The 18,638-nt window shown below is 37.1% G+C and overlaps 2 protein-coding genes across 4 annotated transcripts in view; one reads left to right on the top strand and one right to left on the bottom strand.

Annotated features, from left to right (window-relative positions):
* The window catches only part of arhgap17a (Rho GTPase activating protein 17a), a 34,326-nt gene extending 29,941 nt beyond the window's left edge, over positions 1–4,385 (bottom strand). Inside the window, exon 1 of one of the 2 annotated variants that reach the window (XM_056255394.1) lies at positions 3,948–4,385. In XM_056255394.1, the coding sequence (XP_056111369.1) occupies positions 3,948–4,000 (53 nt within the window). In that variant the 5' untranslated portion in view covers positions 4,001–4,385. The remainder of the gene's footprint in view (positions 1–3,947) is intronic. The other variant, XM_056255395.1, reaches the window with a different exon arrangement.
* An 827-nt stretch (positions 4,386–5,212) lies between these two features.
* Positions 5,213–17,205, top strand: lcmt1 (leucine carboxyl methyltransferase 1). 2 transcript variants are annotated; one of them, XM_056255396.1, is made up of 11 exons: positions 5,215–5,598; positions 5,936–6,027; positions 6,117–6,238; positions 6,418–6,494; positions 11,664–11,725; positions 11,830–11,932; positions 14,730–14,850; positions 15,838–15,939; positions 16,423–16,514; positions 16,637–16,734; positions 16,827–17,205. In XM_056255396.1, exons 1-11 carry the CDS (start codon positions 5,513–5,515, stop codon positions 16,847–16,849), a joined length of 978 nt encoding a protein of 325 aa, XP_056111371.1. In that variant the 5' UTR covers positions 5,215–5,512; the 3' UTR covers positions 16,850–17,205. The 2 variants fall into 2 exon arrangements, with proteins under 2 accessions (XP_056111372.1, XP_056111371.1); XM_056255397.1 differs by lacking the exon at positions 16,827–17,205 and having other exon boundaries at positions 5,213–5,598; positions 16,423–16,534; positions 16,637–16,729.
* The last annotated feature ends 1,433 nt before the right edge of the window (positions 17,206–18,638 follow it).

Genomic DNA, 18,638 nt, shown 5'->3' on the forward strand with positions numbered 1-18,638 from the left:
TTAGTGCCACGTTACCTCGCAATTTATCAGAAGACTAGAACCACCTGTCAGTTTGCTGATGATGCACATCTATTGTCTGCTCAGGCTTTTCACTGGCCTCGGGTGCTGTTTGTTTCAGCAAAGAGGAAAAGCAAGATTGTAGTCATTAAAGTAAAAGCATGGCTGTTTTGATTGCCTGTTACAGAAATCAAGCAGTAAATGCAGGTGGATACCATATCTACTCTTAGTCATCTTTGATTTTTTAAATAAAATCTGTTGACTTCAGTATGTAATGCTCAGCTCATGCCATGAATGGACAAAGTGCTTCAGGCCAATCACTAGCCATGTGTTTATTCACTGAATAGAACATACAGATAATGTAAGATAAAGTATAATTTTATGGTTGATGGATATTCTTTTTCCCCTTTAGGATATAAGGCCGTCCAGAAAAAGCCTAAATTAAATATCTTCAGCATGTAAAGCAATCGTGTCTCTTCAGAAAGTTTGGACTAAACCACTCAATTCATATGGAACAGATTTACAATCTCTTTATGAACTTTTTAAAGCGTCAAAGTGGTAGATGGACTGTCAATGAAAGGACAGAAATCTATCAGATTTCATTAAAAAAATCTTCATTTGTGTTCCGCAGATGAACAAACGTATTACAGGTTTGGAACGACATGAGGGTGAGTAAATGATGACACAATTTAATTTTGGGGCAAACTATCCCTTTTAAGGCGAATCTCTTGCACTAAACGGTGATACTCGCAGAGATGTGTCCTCTGAGCCAGGTAGTGTTTTACCTACACTAACTTATATTTCTGACCGCAATATTTCAACAGCAAGAGCCTTTATCCTCCAAATAAAACATTCACCATGGAGGAATGAATAAATGAATGCAAACAATAAACAGCTATGCATATATAGGACAAATGGCCACCAATAAATTTGGAGGGAACATGGAAACAACATTAAAACAATCATTTGTGAATAAAAAGTATCAAATTTATCATTTATTATCAATAACTGTGCATTTTTAAAAGTATCAAATGTTTCTAAAAGTTAAACAAAAAAAGTAATACATTTCACCTCAGGCGAACTGATTTGATTGGAATATACACTGACTGGGAATACATCACATCCGGTCGGAGTGTCGCATACGGTGTAGTCGACCAAGTTAAAAAAAAAATGGACCCATCCAAAGCTCAATCATTTGTCGGAGATAGTGGAAAGGAGTCTTAAGTAAGATCGTCTCCGACTCGGAGTCCCCACTCCTTTTTCCGATTTTAATTCATTGAACGTTCAAAAAATCAGCATGTATTTGAAGTAGAAATATTTTATAACATTATAAATGTCTTTACGGTCACTTTTTGGTCAATTAAATGTATCGTTGCAGAATTAAAGTATTAATATCTAAAAAAAAAAAAAAAAAAAAAAAGGTAGTATATGTCTACCCTTGGTGTTCCTTTCCAAAAAATATTCTAAATAAAAAATCAAATAATACTGCTGAAGTGTTTATGATCTGCCAACAGACTGAACACTACTACAGAGTGTCATACTTCTATGTAAGGTCAAATGCCATACCTAACACAACAGCTCATTTAGCTCATGGCCATATAAACATTTATATTTGAGGCCCAGTCACAGACACCCATAGTTGTGAATATTACTGAAGTAATTGGCTTTGCCTGATGCTTGATATCTGAATTAGGTTGAATTTAAAACCAAATTATGATTTTTAAGTTCATTACTAGTATGTAGATTTAAAAGTATAATTTCACACCTCAAATTTTCTGAAAACACACTGGGCTGTTTTGTGGTGCTGGACAAACTGCCTTCTTTATAGAAGATAGTAATTTTCTGAGGTGACAGATGGCTGTAAAGTTCCAGCAAGGTATTCCAAACTGCAACAAAATTATAAATCACCTCTGAAAAGGGAAAGGCCTTGCCCCCAGTTGGGCTTAGTCTGTGTGAACACCAGTAAACTGTTACCTACTGACATTTCTCTTCTCATACGGCTCTATTGTCATCAGGCTAGCAAAGTCTCTGGTGGCTGATCGAATTGCACACATTTAAAGGGAATGAGGCTGAGGACATGGATGCCAAAGGTCAGGTTAACCACCAGTTAAATGAGCATAGCTCATGTGCATTCCTCCCTGTAAATGTGCTATGATATGTAAAAAGATATGTTGTTATCTCTAAACCTATCTAATCGAGCAAGATTACTGACAGGAATTCTCAGATAGGTATGATTTACATGATCATTTAGCCTACATGATTTACAGCAGTAACACCTCCCTGAGAGACCTGTGATCATCATCTGCCCTGCATGTTGAGAATCAGGCCCATTTACCCTCAAGCAGCCTGAGCAGAATGAAGAATGCAGTTTGAGGCTTTATCAACAGTCAGAGGAGTCAGAAGTGATGACCATGCACATACCATTTCAATGTAGGATACAAAGTATGAGCTCTCAAAGCACTCTGCTAGATGACAAACAAAAATTAGAAAATAAAATAGGCACACATAACCTCCAAGAACTGTTTTTTCCAAAAGAGCCTGGGTGTTCTCAATGCACCTATGAACAAGCAACAGTTCTGGTATTAATGGAAGTCAGACTTATTTGTCATGGATCGGTCATTCAAACCGGTTTAAGAAATGATTCAACAATCTTAACACGTCATGATATCCCCTGTGTGGTATACAACAGTAGGCTACATGTTCCAATAAAGAAATATGTAGTCACATATTGCCATTTATTACATTATTTGTATTACATTTTAATAATAGGTGTGTTTATTGTATTTGTGTGTGTGGTGTCATAATTCAGCTCATAAAAAGGTTATTTTAGAACCTAAATATAATTTGTAGTGAATGAGTTCTAAAACAAAGAACCGCTCTGACTGATTCATGAGTGAATCGTTCACTCAATTCGTGAACAAATTGTTCAGACCGTTTTTTTTTTTGACAGAACCTACCAATTCATTGCAAAGATCCGACTCAATAGAATGATTCATTCACGAATCAAACAGATCTACAGTAGCTTATCAATCAGATACTTTATCTAACAGATAAATTCAGGAAGAGATTTGTATTTACAAGGCCATCATAAATGACTGGCTTTAATGTTTTAGTGTTATTTTGCAAATGGCTCTGTGTAGTTATACAAAAAAATAGTTAATGAGAAACAAAAGTAAGATAAAATAAAAACTATTTTAAACTGTCCTGTAGTCAGAAAAACATCGTTACAATACCATTCACAAGTCTGGGGTCTATCAGATATTTGAATGTTTTAAAGAATTATCTTATGATCACAAAGGCTGAATTTATTTTATCAAAAGTATTACAATTTAAAATAGTTCTGTTTGTTGCAGCAATGACGCAGCTAAAGTATTTTAGAACACAATATTATTTGTATTGAATGAGTTCTAGAACTAAGAACCGCTATCTATTAGTGAATCGTTCAGTCGATTCGTGAACGAATTGTTCAGACCGTTTTGAACAGATTCGAACAATTCATTGTCAAGATCCGAGTCAAAAGAATGATTCGTTCACGAATCAGACATATCTAATCTTCAGTAGTTTATCAGATACTTTATCTAACATCATTGTCCCATTAAGATTTAGTATTAAATAAACACTAACGAGGCCACAACGAATCCTACTAACAGTTAATAGCCTATTCTTATCAAAAGTAACGTTAACACATCTAAAAAGTTGAGTCTATGGTCAAACAACTGCGTAATCGTTGTATATAATGTGAAACAACGAAGAAAGTTTACTGTTTAGCAAATTGCTGTTATACTATGTGGTAAATCGAAAATATGTGTTTTAGGCAGCTGGTTAATTCGGCTAGCTGCTACCGCCTTGACAACATAACATAACAACAACATATCAAACCATGACAGAGCTGCTGTCCGTGCCCATCCATGAGATGGCAAAACCAGTAAAAACTTTAAATCTGTACTCGCCTGCCAACTGTTTGATTGGCGAGCTGTTTCATCCGATTAAATTGTTTCTTCATTTTAGTGGCGTCGGCCTCAAACCCCAGTTTTTAAGACGTGGAGAGTGTGTTCGTCGATCCCTCATGAGCCGAAAGATCCTTGAGCACGATGGCGAAGTCGTGTGGATAATTACATTAAAACAGCCCGGTGTTCGGTTAGCTCAAGCAGCTAGAAAACTAGCCGAACGGGAGAGAAAAAAACAGTAGTGTGGAAAAAAGTTAGCTCCGGTGAATAGCGGTGCTCGTTTCATGACACTCCGTGTTGCAACTGCTCTCAAAAGCGGGAGTGAGTGGTGTTTCCACGTATATGCCAGCCCGTGACAACTACGGGAGAGAGTGGAAGTGCACGGCAGCGGGCTGATCACTCCATCCGTGTCGGGTACTGTGTGTGTGTGTGTGTGTGTGTGTGTGTGTGTTTCACAGGTCAGATCAGCGCAGCTCCAGGCTGATCATGATGCCAATAATGTGGTCACAGGGGCTGTCCTGAATCCTACTGCGTTGACTATATAAACATTAAGCTGTCTGTCATGCCCAAAAAGCAGTCTCTGTTTGAGACGCAACATGAAAGACTACGCAGAGTTCAGTGTCCACTCATATTAACTACTGTGATGATGACCATACACTCTCTGAATGGACTGTTGGAATTTACATCATAGCGAATATCTTAGTGTTCAACCAAAACTGTCCTTCTGTTCGAATTTGCATCTATTTCAATATTTTAAATACTGTATATGCTTTGGCAATATTGTAAGCAGAAAATCATGCTAATAAAATACATTTTTGTAGTCTCTCTCTCTCTCTCTCTCTCTCTCTCTCTCTCTCTCTCTCTCTCTCTCTCTCTCTCAGAACGTTGACTCATAATAAGGCTTGACACCTGATCCAATCCACAATTGTCATTTTCTAATAACGCGGTCTCTTCCTCTAATTATATTTCGCCGGGTTCTAAATGACAAATTTAAAGAGATATCATTTTTTATAACCCTCATATCCTTGACGTCTAATATACATTTGTAACGGGACATTTTCCCGTTATCATTGACCTGAGTGATGCAGGGTGTTATTGTGAGCAATAATATATAAAAAAAACAGCATTTATAAAAATGACTCTTTGTGCGATATGCATCAGCGCAAACATCTGAAGACCAACCAATGTAAATGTTACACATAAATGTGAATTAAATTGACTGACATGCGCAGTAAGCTCTCCTCGCCACCTCGAGATGTATTATGGGAAAGTTCCGTCAGCGGAAATAGATGTAAACATGTGATAGTCAACCGAAGCGCTTGGTGCAGTTCTGTTTATGTTATGCCGCTGTAAAAAACAATATGCTTGTTTCAAATAAATGTGTTTGAAAAATATTTAAAGAATCTGTTGATAATCTTGGCAATGAAATATTGAATCTTAGGCTGTTGCGGTTTTCGAAACCGGGTCAGTTTAGCTAACATTTAGCCTTTGCGTTCATAGGAATACAGCATGTGTATTTAACGCAGTTTTGCAATAATTCTCACGTTGCTTCAAATCTGCAAGTGTTCATGGCATCCAAACAGCCATATACATATTCTGATACTGCTGATGAAGCGGTCAGAGCAACTTGCGACGACGCATCGATATGCAAAAGGTAGCACGGCTTGCAAACACAGTGATCCGAAATAAAAGTATTAAACATAATTTTCGCGTGTTTCTAAATGCTGTGCTTCCCTCATGAGATTCTAGCACAATGTTAATGAGCATCATAGTATCACCAAATAGGGAAAGTATTGTACTACAGTCGTGGTTGAGCACAATGTTGCAGACATTATTGATTTTATATAATAATGTATATATTACTTCAAATTCTTTCATTACATATTGGTCAGCAACAGTGCTGTAGTTATACATGTCGTATGCCATTTATGTGTAATAATAACAATTTTATTTATTGAATATAAACGTATAGTTTCTATTCTGTTTTATAGGTTTGCTACCAGTAAAGGTTACTGGACTGACCTCTACGCCCAGTATTTTGTGAGGCAAGTAGGTGAACGTAAAGCACCTGAGATCAACAGAGGTAAGATTGTTTAAATATCTCCACCTGCTGGTCAATGTTTGCAGCTGCGTTTAATCTAATTTGCTTTTATTAATATTATTGTGGTGTAGGTTATTATGGTCGTGTCAAAGGGGTGAATCTCCTTCTTGATGCTTTTCTTGAGAAGACGCAATGTGACTGCCAGGTGGTGAATCTTGGGGCTGGACTGGATACCACTTTTTGGAGATTAAAGGTTGTTGTTTTTTATTATTAATTTCACATTTAACGATTTTGAGATCCAATAATTATGACATATATATACACACATTAATAAGGAATAATGTGTATCCTTCCACAGACTCATGAAATAAATCATTCTTGATAAGCAATCAAAAAAAGTATATCTTTTTAATGTGTATTCTTAATTCTTAGGATGAAAACATTATGCCGAAAAAGTTCTTTGAAGTTGACTTCCCAACGATTGTTGCTAGAAAAATACACCACATCAAGTAAGGTGTTGTTACTTTTATAATATTATTATTGCTTTTATGAATGATTTTGTAAGCATAGCATGTTCTTTTAGTCATATTCCTCTAGAGGGAGACAGTGTCTCTGAATAGTTTAGGGACCCTCTGTCTAGCTATGTCCACCCTCCAAAGCAATGGTTGGATTGTTTATATCTATCATCATTTTTGTGGTCCTTTGGTGCTCTTTATTATTTTAAAGTATCCCACCTGAATTAATACTGTTAATTACTATTCATGTGCGGAGGATGTTTTGTCATGGGTGATTTGATGTTTTTCAGTGGTAAGTGGAAACTGCTGTAGGTACCGCTGTGCAACATACACATTTAGCCGACTCTTATCCAAAGTGACTTACAATAGAGTGGGGCAGTTATGGCATCAATGGCTTTTTTCAATTTATGAGTAAAATAGGGTCTGTGGTAAATATAACTTGACAATATTTTGATGTTTTGTTCTACTGCACACACTCACACCCCAAACGTTTCTTATCTAGTTACTTATTAGAAACATACATTTCCAAAATAAACAAAATTCGCTTTTTCGGTATGGGTGTGTGTAATTTACTTTGTAAAACTAAATATTATCAAGCTATGTTTACCACAGACCTTATTTTGTAAAAGTATATTGCACAAAATTGAAAAACGAATGCAAAATGATCAGAAAACCAAACAGCGTGGTCACGGATATAATAAGTGAAATAATAAGCGTGAATCAAAAAATTAAAAACACAATCAAAAAATAACAAGCATGAATCTAAATTTTAACACACTTAAAATTATTTTGCTCAAAACTGAAATATGAATGCAAATCACACAAAATTATGTTTCCTTGGTTATATTACTCAGTTTTTTGTGCTCTCTGAAATGTTCTGTTCATATTTAAAAAAAAAATTGTATGCTTGTGCTATTCCCTTTCGAGGTAGGTCTCTCGACATTGCGACACTTAAGGAAACTCCTTCACCAAAAATCCCGAAGACTGATGTGTGACTGAATCACACTATTGCTACTGTAATAGCCGCGCCCCTTTAGTAGATCACCTCAGGCGGTGTTTTGCAGAGTGCGAGCTCAATGTAATCCAGTGTAGCAGTCGAGAGCTTCCCCGGGCCATGGATCGCTCTTCCGCCCTGTCTGTGTCCAGAGACGTCCTGCCTGCGGCCAGTTTACAGCCCTCGCCATTGGGCTGTAAACAACCCCTGTCAGACTGCTTGAGCACGTGGGCAGCGCTGCCAGCAGTGTCAGACTGGGTTATCAATACTTAAAGACAGCTATTCACTTCTGTTTGCATGCAGATTGCCCCGCTTCAGCGATGTGATTGTGTCAGAGGTATCAGAGTAGGACGCTCCTATGCTTTGTGCAGAGATCCAGACTCTCCTGACCAATCAGGCAGTAGAAGTGGTATCCGGAGCAATGTCAGTGGCCCTGTCCCAAATGGCACACTCCGGACTTGTGGACTTCTTCGGTGACGTCATGTAGTGCAGACCTATAGGGCCCTTAGCGCGAGTCCGCGAGGGCGCATTGAGAGGTATTTTTGGGACAGACTCGATCGTCACGCCGGAAACAGGAAGACGGTCTGATTGTTGTTATGGACAGGAGCTACAGGTTCGGGGAAATATGCTGCCTCTTGTTGTTGTGTTTACATATGACTCAGTAAAGCCCTGGCATTCTGTTCTATTTATTTAATGAATCATAATGCGATCGTATTATTCAGCTCGCTATTATTAGCCTATGTTTGAGACATCAACCACTGGTCGATGATCATAATGTTTTTATAAACTTGTCATAAAAACCGTAATGATAATTACACTTAAATATTTTCTTCTCAGCCATGTTAACAATTGTCCGTGAGCGAAATCTCCTCCCATCCGTTGTCTGATTGGCCTTTCGCAAGGATTCCTGGGTAGTTAAAGTGCGTGAAGCCTGCATCTATGCGGGCTTCGCGGAAGACCGCTTCAAGAGTACAAAGGGGGCGCTGCTGAGCACACTTCAGAGCGTTAAAATGCTAAATGGGACGGCCCACGGACTCGTAGACTCGGCGAGCACGCGCAATTTAAGTCCACGAGACCGAAAGTCCGCATGAAGTGCGCCATTTGGGACAGGGCCAGTGTGGTCTGTACAGCCACTTCTTTCTCTTTACGAAAAAGGACGGCGACTTAAGGCCGCTGAATCGAGCCCTTGTGAAGCGCTCATTGAAGATGACCACTGTAAAGCAGATCCTCCACTGGTTTATAGCGGTGGAACTGAAGGACGTTTGCTTTCACATCCAAATAGCCCCTCATCACAGGCGCTATCTGAGATTCGTGGTTGAAGGAGACGCATACAAGTTCTAAGTCCTGCCGTTTGGGCTGGCTCTGGCTCCACGTACATTCACAAAGTGTATGAATGCAGTGCTTTCCCCCTTGAGACTCTGTGGGATGCACATTCTAAATGATCTTGATGATGACTGGCTTCTCAATCCATCACATTCCTGGGGATGATGCTGGATTCGCAATCGATGGTTCCGACCATACTCAATGCTCTGACCGCGTTTGTACAGGACAGAGCCGTTCCTCTGAAGTAATTTCAGAGACTGCTAGGGCTAATGGCAGCTGCAGCCTCAGTTTGCCAGTTGAGTTTGTTGCATATGAGGCCACTGCAACTTTGGTTGAAAGATCGCGTTCCGTGGAAAGTGGGGAGAATGTGCGTTGTGGTAACGCGCGTATGTCTCGACACTCTGTCTGTACAGGAAGTAGAGGCTGCACCAACAGACGGTGCGCTTGATATGGAGTGTCTTTGACAAAGCGGAAGTCGACCTCTTTGCCACAGAGGAGAATGCCCACTACTGCCCTCTGTTCTTCTCTCTGACAAACGCTCCCTTGGCTGGGGATGCATTGTCGAGCCACTGCCCCAGGAAGAGAAAATATGCTTTCCCTCCAGTGAAGACAATGCCGCTAGTGTAAAGTCAGAAACGATTTAGGTGCAATTTAAGTGAACTTGGAGACTTATTCGGGGTGACTGGAGGAGAGAGGTGTTTCGAGCGGCGAATCTGTTGCGTCAGAGGAAAAGCTACGAAGACCATCGAAAACAGCCGATGAAGCACGGAAGAGAAGAAATCTTGCACTGAAAACTGATCGCTTGTACAAGAGAATAAAAAAGCACTCATCCTCAAAGAATCACGATGCGAGGAGTGTCGAATCACATGTGTCTTCTGAAAAAAGGGATTGCTGTAACTAAAGAGAGTTCAGAGTGAAAGGACAAAAAGATCGAAAAGCACGTCAGTGACGAGTCAACCCAAAACACTGATGGTTTCAACCTAATCTGAACCTAATTTGTGGCTAATTTGAAGAAAGTTAGCTTGGCAGTTCAGATTCAGTCAAATATAGTCAACAGATTTTAAAAGACTTTTTGAACAAACAAGTGTATTCTATGACAAAGAATGTTTTAGTTACCCGGTATGTATTTTACTAACGTTAAAATGGTGTAATATTTAAGTATTTGTTTATGTACTTATCCATTTGTTTCGAGTGCAGTGTGCTTGCCCCGAGAGCCCGCCCACATGCTCTTCTGATTGGCTGTGATCTTTCATTGATTTTGTCGCATTTCGTAGTCACGTCTGGTGTGTAGACAGACAAATTGCTTGTTGCAGGAATATTAACGCGTCATGTGTGGTTAGGACACGGTGTAAAGCAGACGATGAATCTACTTCAAACGTCACAACTACCAACGCAACAAAAGCAAATAGAAACCATTGTAATCAGTGATGCTGCTGTCTACACTGGATGCGACGCGACACTGACAGTAAACTGACGCGTTCTATTTTTGACACACTCCAAGTGCTCGCACAACTTCTGACACAAGAAACAAATGGATTTGAAATGTTGGCTTGATGAGGCTGTCCAGTGCAGTGTCTTGCTGTTAAAGCGCAGAAAATAGAAAATATGACGATGCATGTCTCACCCTCAGATTCACCAGTACAACACAGTGTGTGGTGGCCCTCAAAATATTAGCTTCTGAGAGTCTTTAAGTGGGTGCATGTAGGTGGGTGGGGCTTGAAAATATTTTCCTCTACAAAACGGGGGGCCAGCAGAAAAAGTTTGGGAACCAGTGCAATAGAGAAACATAAGTAATTTGGCACAGAGCAAACAAAATTCATAGTGTACAATGCCAGGTTTATTAGAAAACTAGACTAGGAAACAAGCTAGACCAGAGGCGAAATGCAAAGAAGAGGAAGATTATTATGTCTGTGTAAAGTGCCTTGGTTTAAGACTGTTAGTGGCATATAGTACATAAATACACAAGCTGTGTACAGAGGAAATTACGTAATACAATACAATCCCGACCCTCAGTGCATTAGATAACAGAATACCATAGTGTCATCTGCAAACAAATGATACTAGACCTTTTCTCACAACCTTTTTTTGCAGTTGCCTGTAACTAACTGGTGGCGTATAAAGTCTGTTCCCCTCAAGTTTAAACAAAAAGTGTCCATATTGTTTGAGTGATATTTGTATATTTTTTTAGACTACTCTACAATATAACACAGAGAGATGCTAAAGGACTATATATTGTCACCATTATCTTCAGTTCATGCCTTTTTTTTTTGTTGATTTTCCCGCCACAATCTATCACCATGGACACTAACACCATTTATCACAACTGTTCCGTCTTTTTAGTCAATCATCACCGTGTATTTAAGTTCCTCCCTCAGTTCTGTTGTTTGTCGGTTTTTGTTTGTGTCTGTGTTTGACACTGCTATCTGATTAAACTAAATACATATTTGTTAATCCTTCGTGTGGTATATATGTGCAATATATATGTGCAGAGCAGTTTTCAGAGTTCAAACTTGTATTTTTCATGTGGACTTTCTGCAAGTTGTTTGATGATAGGAAGGACTTTGATGATAGAAATCTGAAAACTGATAATGATCACTGAGATAAAAGTACTGTTTTCCATAAAACAATTGAGTAAATTATTAACTTAAGTATATCTATCTATCCATCCATCTATCTGTCTATCTATCTATCTATCTATCTATCTATCTATCTATCTATCTATCTATCTATCTATCTATCTATCTATCTATCTATCTATCTATCTATCTACTCTATCTACTCTATCTACTCTATCTACTCTATCTACTCTATCTACTCTATCTACTCTATCTATCTGTCATTTACAGGACAAAACCTCCACTATCGAAACCTTTGATTGAGACGCACTCCACTGATTCACTCCTTCTAGGTATTGAAATCAAATTATGATGTTACAGAGCATTTTACTTTACTATTGTGTGGTGATCTTTTCCACTGTAACCTCTCATCTGTTCAACTTTGTCTTTTTGACAGATGGTCATAGCCTGGACTCGGACAGATATTGTATTATCAGTGCTGATCTAAGAGACCTCCCAACTTTAGAAGACAAACTAAAAAAGTTCCAGATAAATCCAGAGTACGTACTGTAATATCACAACCTTGGCTGAGTTTAAAAAAAAAAATGTAACGTTTTTTTCAGTGTTACTATTACACTGCATATTTGTGATGTCTTATCAACATTCAAGATTCTTATCTTTATCTTTCTGAAAGGTTCACACGTTTAATTCTTTGCCTCGGTCACATGCGAGAGTTGTATAATGTTGAGACTAAAATTAACGGCTGGTGGAACGTTGTGTATCAAAACAATAGGATTTTGAGATATAATTTGACTTAATAGAAAGTGAACCTCACAATTATGTGCATCCTACATAGGGTTGATCCATCCTGTTTGGCCTCCCAATAGGATTTGCACGCATCTGTTGTTTTGTTTTCGTGCATCTGTTGATGCCCCTGATGACAATAGTACACTTGGGAGCATTTAGAGTTTCCTTAGATGCGTCAAAAAGTACACGTTTTCTTTGATGTGATCTGATGAGACCCGAAGGAAGCTACCGTTCTAGAAGGTGTATGACATCAATGGCATCATTTCCAAGGTCTCTTACCTTGAGTTTTTTTTGTTTTGTTTTTTGCAACTTCCTGTTCAGTCCACCCTAACGTGGCGTCTTGACGTTTACCAGCTTGCCTGCAAATCCCATCAGTGTCTCACTTGCTAAATGGAAGAAAAAAAAATGTCTGGAAAATCTATTGTCATAGCATGCGAACCACTCTTCCAAAAACGTGATTTCCTGCTTTGTACTTTTAGATATTACCTTAATGATTCGGCTTCCAGGAACAAACTTCTTGTTTAATGCATGAGCTGATTAAATTGTGATTTTCTCGATAGAAATAAATGCAGCCTATCTTGAATTTAAAAAAAAAGAACATTTTAAACTTTTTTTTCTACTGCAGGAAATATCATTTGGCAACACTTAAAAATAAGATTCAATTTATTGACATTTGTTAATGCATTGGGTATATAATCAACTAACATTTTTTTTATACACTACCATTCAAAAATTTGGGGTCAGTAAGATTTGTTTTATGTTTTTGAAAGAAGTCTCTTATGCTCACCAGGTCTGCATTTATTTAATCAAAAATACAGTAAAAATACTGTTTAAAAATGTATTTATTCCAGTGATTGCAAAGCTAAATTATCAGCATCATTACTCCAGTCTTCAGTGTCACATGATCCTTCAAATCATTCTAATATGCTGATTTGGTGCTTAAGAAACTTTGCTTATTAAAAAAAACAGCTGTTCTGCTATATTCTGTAATTTTGTGGAAACTGATCAATTTTTTCAGGATTCTTTGAATAGAATGTTCAAAAGAACAGCTTTTACTTTACATTAATCTTTTGTAACATTACGGGTTCTTCTCAAACGGAAGGCTGCGTCCTAGTAAGGCTGCATATCTCGGCTGCCTCTGAAGGCCAACTCAATTAGAAGGAACCTTGGAATGCAGCCTTTGTTTTGCGCCCTTCATTCAGCTAATTTTGAAGGATGCATCAAGCTTATCCTTTGCATCCTCCGGTCACCCACAGTCCTTTGCACACATTCCAATTCACGGAAAAAGAACTGATGGATAACGAGTCGGCCCTGAGTTCAAAATAATGTTTTCGGAGATGCATGTTATCTCATGTTATGGCATACATATGCCTTATCTTTTGTCTTGGTGTAAATGAATCACTTAACAACACTAAACTGGCAATAATGTAAGCCACTGGGAGACCGCAGACGGTTGTCATTCACTGCATTGCATTATTAGAAAGCCAGTTAGTATAAAGATTTTTCATACAAAGTATTTTTCTAAAATTAAGTTTTAATGGTATTTTCATGCCGTGACCGTGGAGGTGTAGCCTTGTTCACTGACTAGACCATCCCATTCTAGCATTTAATGCTGAGGAGAACTCTAGCCTACAAGCCTTCGATGGACTGGACTAGGAAGAACACACAGTCAGCATCACTAGGATCCAGCCTTCTGTTTGAGCAACACCCTATAAATATCTTTACTATCGCTTTTGATCAATGTAATGCATCTTTACAGCTTAAAATGGTAAAATGCCTCAGTATGTACACTACCGTTCAAAAGTTTGGGGTCAGTGAGAATTTTATTTTTATTTTTTGGAGGAAAGAAATCAATACTTTTATTTATCAAGGACAGTAAAGAAATTTATAATGTTACAAAAGATTCTATTTCAAACAAATGCTGTTCTTTTGAACTTCCTATTCATCAAAGAATCCTAAAAACCCCCCAAAAAAACCTGTACAACTGACAGACCAACAACTGTTTCAACATTGATAATAATAATAAATGTTTCTTGAGCATCAAATCCTCATATTATACTGATTTGTGAAGGATCATTTGACACTGAAGACACTGACACTGGTGATGCTGAAAATTCAGCTTTGATCACAGGAATAAATTACACTTTACTATATATTCACACAGAAAACAGATGATTTACACTGGAATTATATTTAATACTATAACTGATTTTTGTTGTATTTTTAATCAAATAAGCGCAGCCATTAAATTCTTTTAAAAGTATTTAAAATCGTACCGACCCCAAACTTTTGAACGGTAGTGTATATGTAGACAGTAACATTATCCTAGATTAATAAATGTTGTAAAAGTACTGCTGTTCATTGTTAGTTTATGGTAATTATTTAATGTTATCGAATTGTAAAATCAATGTACAAAGTTCACAGTTAAATTCAGCCTCTATTTAGAGGAAGATTAATCATAGGATAGGTGTTGTAAAGAAACACTTCCCAACCATTGATGTGAGCTGAGGGATATGCTTAATAACAGTATTCCTGCTTCTGTCCACCCAGGTTGCCCACTCTTTTTCTGTCTGAATGTGTACTGGTGTACATGACCCCTGAGCAGTCCTCCAAACTGGTGCACTGGGTGGCAGACACCTTCCCTACGGCCATGTTCATTAATTACGAACAGGTGAGTTAATATCATAAGATGCCTCGTTATAATAATCCTCGTTTAGATTTTTGAAAATTCAAAATGTTCAGTTGATCTTGGTAGAACAGGGTGTCTGCGGGGCTTATAAAGGTCTTTAAAAAGTATCAATTCACAAATGAAGGCCTTAAAAAGGTCTTAAATCAGCAGAAATTCTTCATTTCAAAAAGTCATAGCATTAAATGTTGCATGCATTGCCAAAAAAAATGAATATCTTCCTCAGTATCCTCCTCAGAAGCTCAGAATATCTTCCTCAGAAGCTCCTTTGTCCTGTTTTCCCATTTAAACATCTTTAAATGAAGATACATTTATTTGAGTAATAATATTTGTTCTTGTTTTAATCATAAACAATCACAGAAAACAAGACTTCATACATGTCATTTTTATCTCCAGCCAATTCATCTTGATTTGCATTGGAAAACGACAAAAATATTGATAAAGAACATTACAGGAAAAGTTATTTCCATATACTACTGTAGTGTTTGAAAGCAGAGGCATTCCAGCTACTTTTTTGGTAAAATGAATTAAAAAGTAATGGATATCCTTTGCAGATACAACTCATGTGTTTCTCTATGCATTTACATTTAGAGAACATATTAACATATTGTATTTATTCCTTAAAGTTTCTTTACTTGGTCTTAAAAACCTCTTAGAAATAGAATTTGATGAGAAATGTTTAAATCCATACTGTGATCACAGATTGCTTTTTCATTTCTGCAAATGTGAGCACAGTTTAAGACATTTTTTTTTATCCAGATGCTTTTATCCAAAGTGATTTATATTGCTTGCTTTCAAGGTATACTTTTCCATTTTATCAGTTCTTGTTTTTCCTGGGAATCGAACCTATGAACTTGTCATTTCTAGCGCCATGCCATTCTCTACTGTTTGAGCTACAGAAAAGCATGTAAATGTAAAAACATAAACTATAAAGTATTTGTGAGCTCTTGCTAACTGTCCAAATCTTTTAAGGTGAACATGAATGATCGCTTCGGGCACATCATGATTGAGAATCTGCAGAGACGGCAGTGCAATCTGGCTGGGGTGGATCTGTGTCAGTCTTTGGACTCTCAAGTATGACGCTCTCACATTTTGGGACTAGCGTTAACTTTCTAGCTCTGTACTCATAATGTCCTTCTAAGAAATTGTACAGCTGGAGCTGTCAGATTGATTGAGTGTTGATTGTTCTTCTCCATACAGTAAAATAGTGTCTTGCTATGTACAATCAAAACATTACACTGGGTGGTAGTGCTTGGAATTCAAAGTTGTTTTCCTGCTCAACATACAATGGGTCATCAAGACTCAGGAAAACAGCGCAGTTAAGCTCAGGTCATTGTTTAGTGCAGCCACCCCCAACACTTCAGTCTCACAAAAGCAGTATCAGTGCAAGTCTCTCAAGGTTACCACCACCACCACGGCGACCTTCTGTAGACACCTCAGCATATCTGCTCAGATTCACAATTAGCTGAACCTTTAAATGTTTTATTTTCAGCTGACATTTATTTCGAGAAATGGTTTTGGTTTTAGTTTTAGTAACAACAATGTGTGTTTCCACAGAAAGACCGCTTTCTGTCGGCAGGCTGGGAAAGTGTCAACGCACTGGACATGATGACGGTCTACAGCATGCTTCCTCAGGAAGATGTATCTAGGTACTCAAGCCAACACTAATGTACAGTTGTAATCAAGTGTATATTTATAACTGTACAACCTGTGCTGGGAAAGATTGAGATCGGAATCTCTGCAATGGCTTTCTTTTGTTTTACAATCACAGAATTGAACGCCTGGAGTTTTTAGACGAAAGGGAACTTCTCCAACAGCTTCTACAACACTACTGCATCTGCTGGGCCGTAAAAGATAAGCTCAGTTTAGGTGAGGCTTCCAGTTAACCCAATTAACGTCATTCTAGAGTTTCATGGACAGTTTGACGTCACTTGTAACTAATAGCGGACTTCTCTTTTCAGGCCTCTCTCAAATTGGGTTTTAAACGTCAGTGGGGACTTGGTTGTAAAAGTTTCTTTTGAAACAACATGACCAAGAGTCAGAGGACAGGAAAAGGAAGTCATTTATATCTTTATTTCCATTTTTGAGGGCAATAAAAATGGAGACTGCTGGCATAAGTGTCTTTTCTTCTGTTTTACTTGTCTCCTTCTGTCTCTCATGTGACTGTGTCTCACTAAAGTGCCATTTAATTCAGGCCATAGCCATTATTAAACCATTGTGAAACATTCATGAGATCACGAAAAATCCTATTTATTTTACTTATGAGATATTTTGTTAGTTGGCTTCAGTATGAATATTCATGAACAGTGATGATGATGAATAAAGACTATTAAGTGTAAAGTGATCTTCAAGTGCATGATTTATTGTTGCACTTTAGGATACCTTTGATTTCAAACCATTTTATTTTTCATCTATACATTGTGTAAATTACTGGATCAAAAAAAATGCACATTTTTTGTAAGCAGCACTCAATTAAGAAAAGTTATGAAATGACTAGACTTTTAAATAGAGAACACAAATGAAAAATAATATATTTAAATATATTATGAAACTATGTTTGCTTGTTATATTTACAATATTTAAAAAACAGAATGGCAACTATTTAAATTACTTTTCAATGAGTAATGTAACCAGAAATGCCATTGTAAATAAATTATATTTTACATTATGCATGCATATCTGAATACTATGCAAAATAAAATATTTATTATTTTAAAAATAAGATTTCATTTAATACAATATTTTTATTTTTCATTTAAAATGTTGCTATTTTTATTTATCTATTTGATTAAAATGCAGTTATAAAGTTGACTGATATAATTAGCATAGGACGAATATTAAAAAATAAGCACATTTCTTTTCTCTGAAAGCTCATAAGTTGTACATATTGACATGCCATGGCTTTTCTTCAGACTGTACACTACTAAAAGTTTGGGGTCAGTAAAATTTCTCTTTAAAAAAATAAATGAATACTTTTATTCAGCAAGGATGCATTAAATTGATTAAAAAAATGACAGTAAAGGCATTTATAATGTTACAAAGGATTTCTTTTTTAAATAAATGCCGTTCTATTGAACTTTCTATTCATCAAAAAGAATCACAGGAACAAAAATATACCACGGTTTCCACAAATATATTATTCATGTTTTCAACAGTGATAATAATAGGAAATTTTTCTTGAACACCATGCAAATCATATTTATTAAAACCATATATATTAAAATAGATAACAGTTATTTTAATGGTAATAATACTTCACAACTATTTGTACTGTATCTTAGATTAAATAAATGCAGGCCTTGGTGAGCATAGAGACTTCTTTGAAAAGCAAACAGACCCCAAACTTTTGAATGGTTGTGAATGTTTTTCAAACGTCACAAATAATCACCAGGAAGTAGTTTTAGAAAACAAAAGGCGATTAAAAGACACAAAAAAAGGAAATGTTTCCTCTTTACCCGTCAACGCCAGGCATCCTGCAGTCTTTCTCTGTATTCATTTTTGTCAGTGAGTCCCTCAAGAGAAACATTAACCCAAAGCGACCTTGTGCTGTTATTTACTGCCGCATGAAGAACCCTGATTTGATGCATGAGAATGAGAGCAGATGAAATGCACATTTAAAAAAACAAAAATGCTGCAGGCCATGCTGAAATGCACAGCGATCTATAAAATGCCATTAGATTGATAAAGTTTGGGAAACTGCATTAACTCTAATCAATTCAGTTGCATAAGACAGTCGAGAAGACCTTGAGTGACATGAGAGTTCGTGCTCTTTT

Source organism: Rhinichthys klamathensis, unplaced genomic scaffold (assembly GCF_029890125.1).
Source record: "Rhinichthys klamathensis goyatoka isolate OS25496 unplaced genomic scaffold, OSU_Roscu_1.1 h1tg000121l_1, whole genome shotgun sequence".
Classification (NCBI taxonomy): domain Eukaryota; kingdom Metazoa; phylum Chordata; class Actinopteri; order Cypriniformes; family Leuciscidae; genus Rhinichthys; species Rhinichthys klamathensis.

Excerpts from the sequence above, each read along its gene's own strand:
- lcmt1 (XM_056255396.1), top strand. The coding sequence starts at position 5,513 with ATGGCATCCAAACAGCCATATACATATTCTGATACTGCTGATGAAGCG. Across the intron at positions 6,495-11,663 it reads AGAAAAATACACCACATCAA|GACAAAACCTCCACTATCGA; the intron begins GTAAGGTGTTGT and ends TGTCATTTACAG. Across the intron at positions 15,940-16,422 it reads GTCAGTCTTTGGACTCTCAA|AAAGACCGCTTTCTGTCGGC; the intron begins GTATGACGCTCT and ends GTGTTTCCACAG.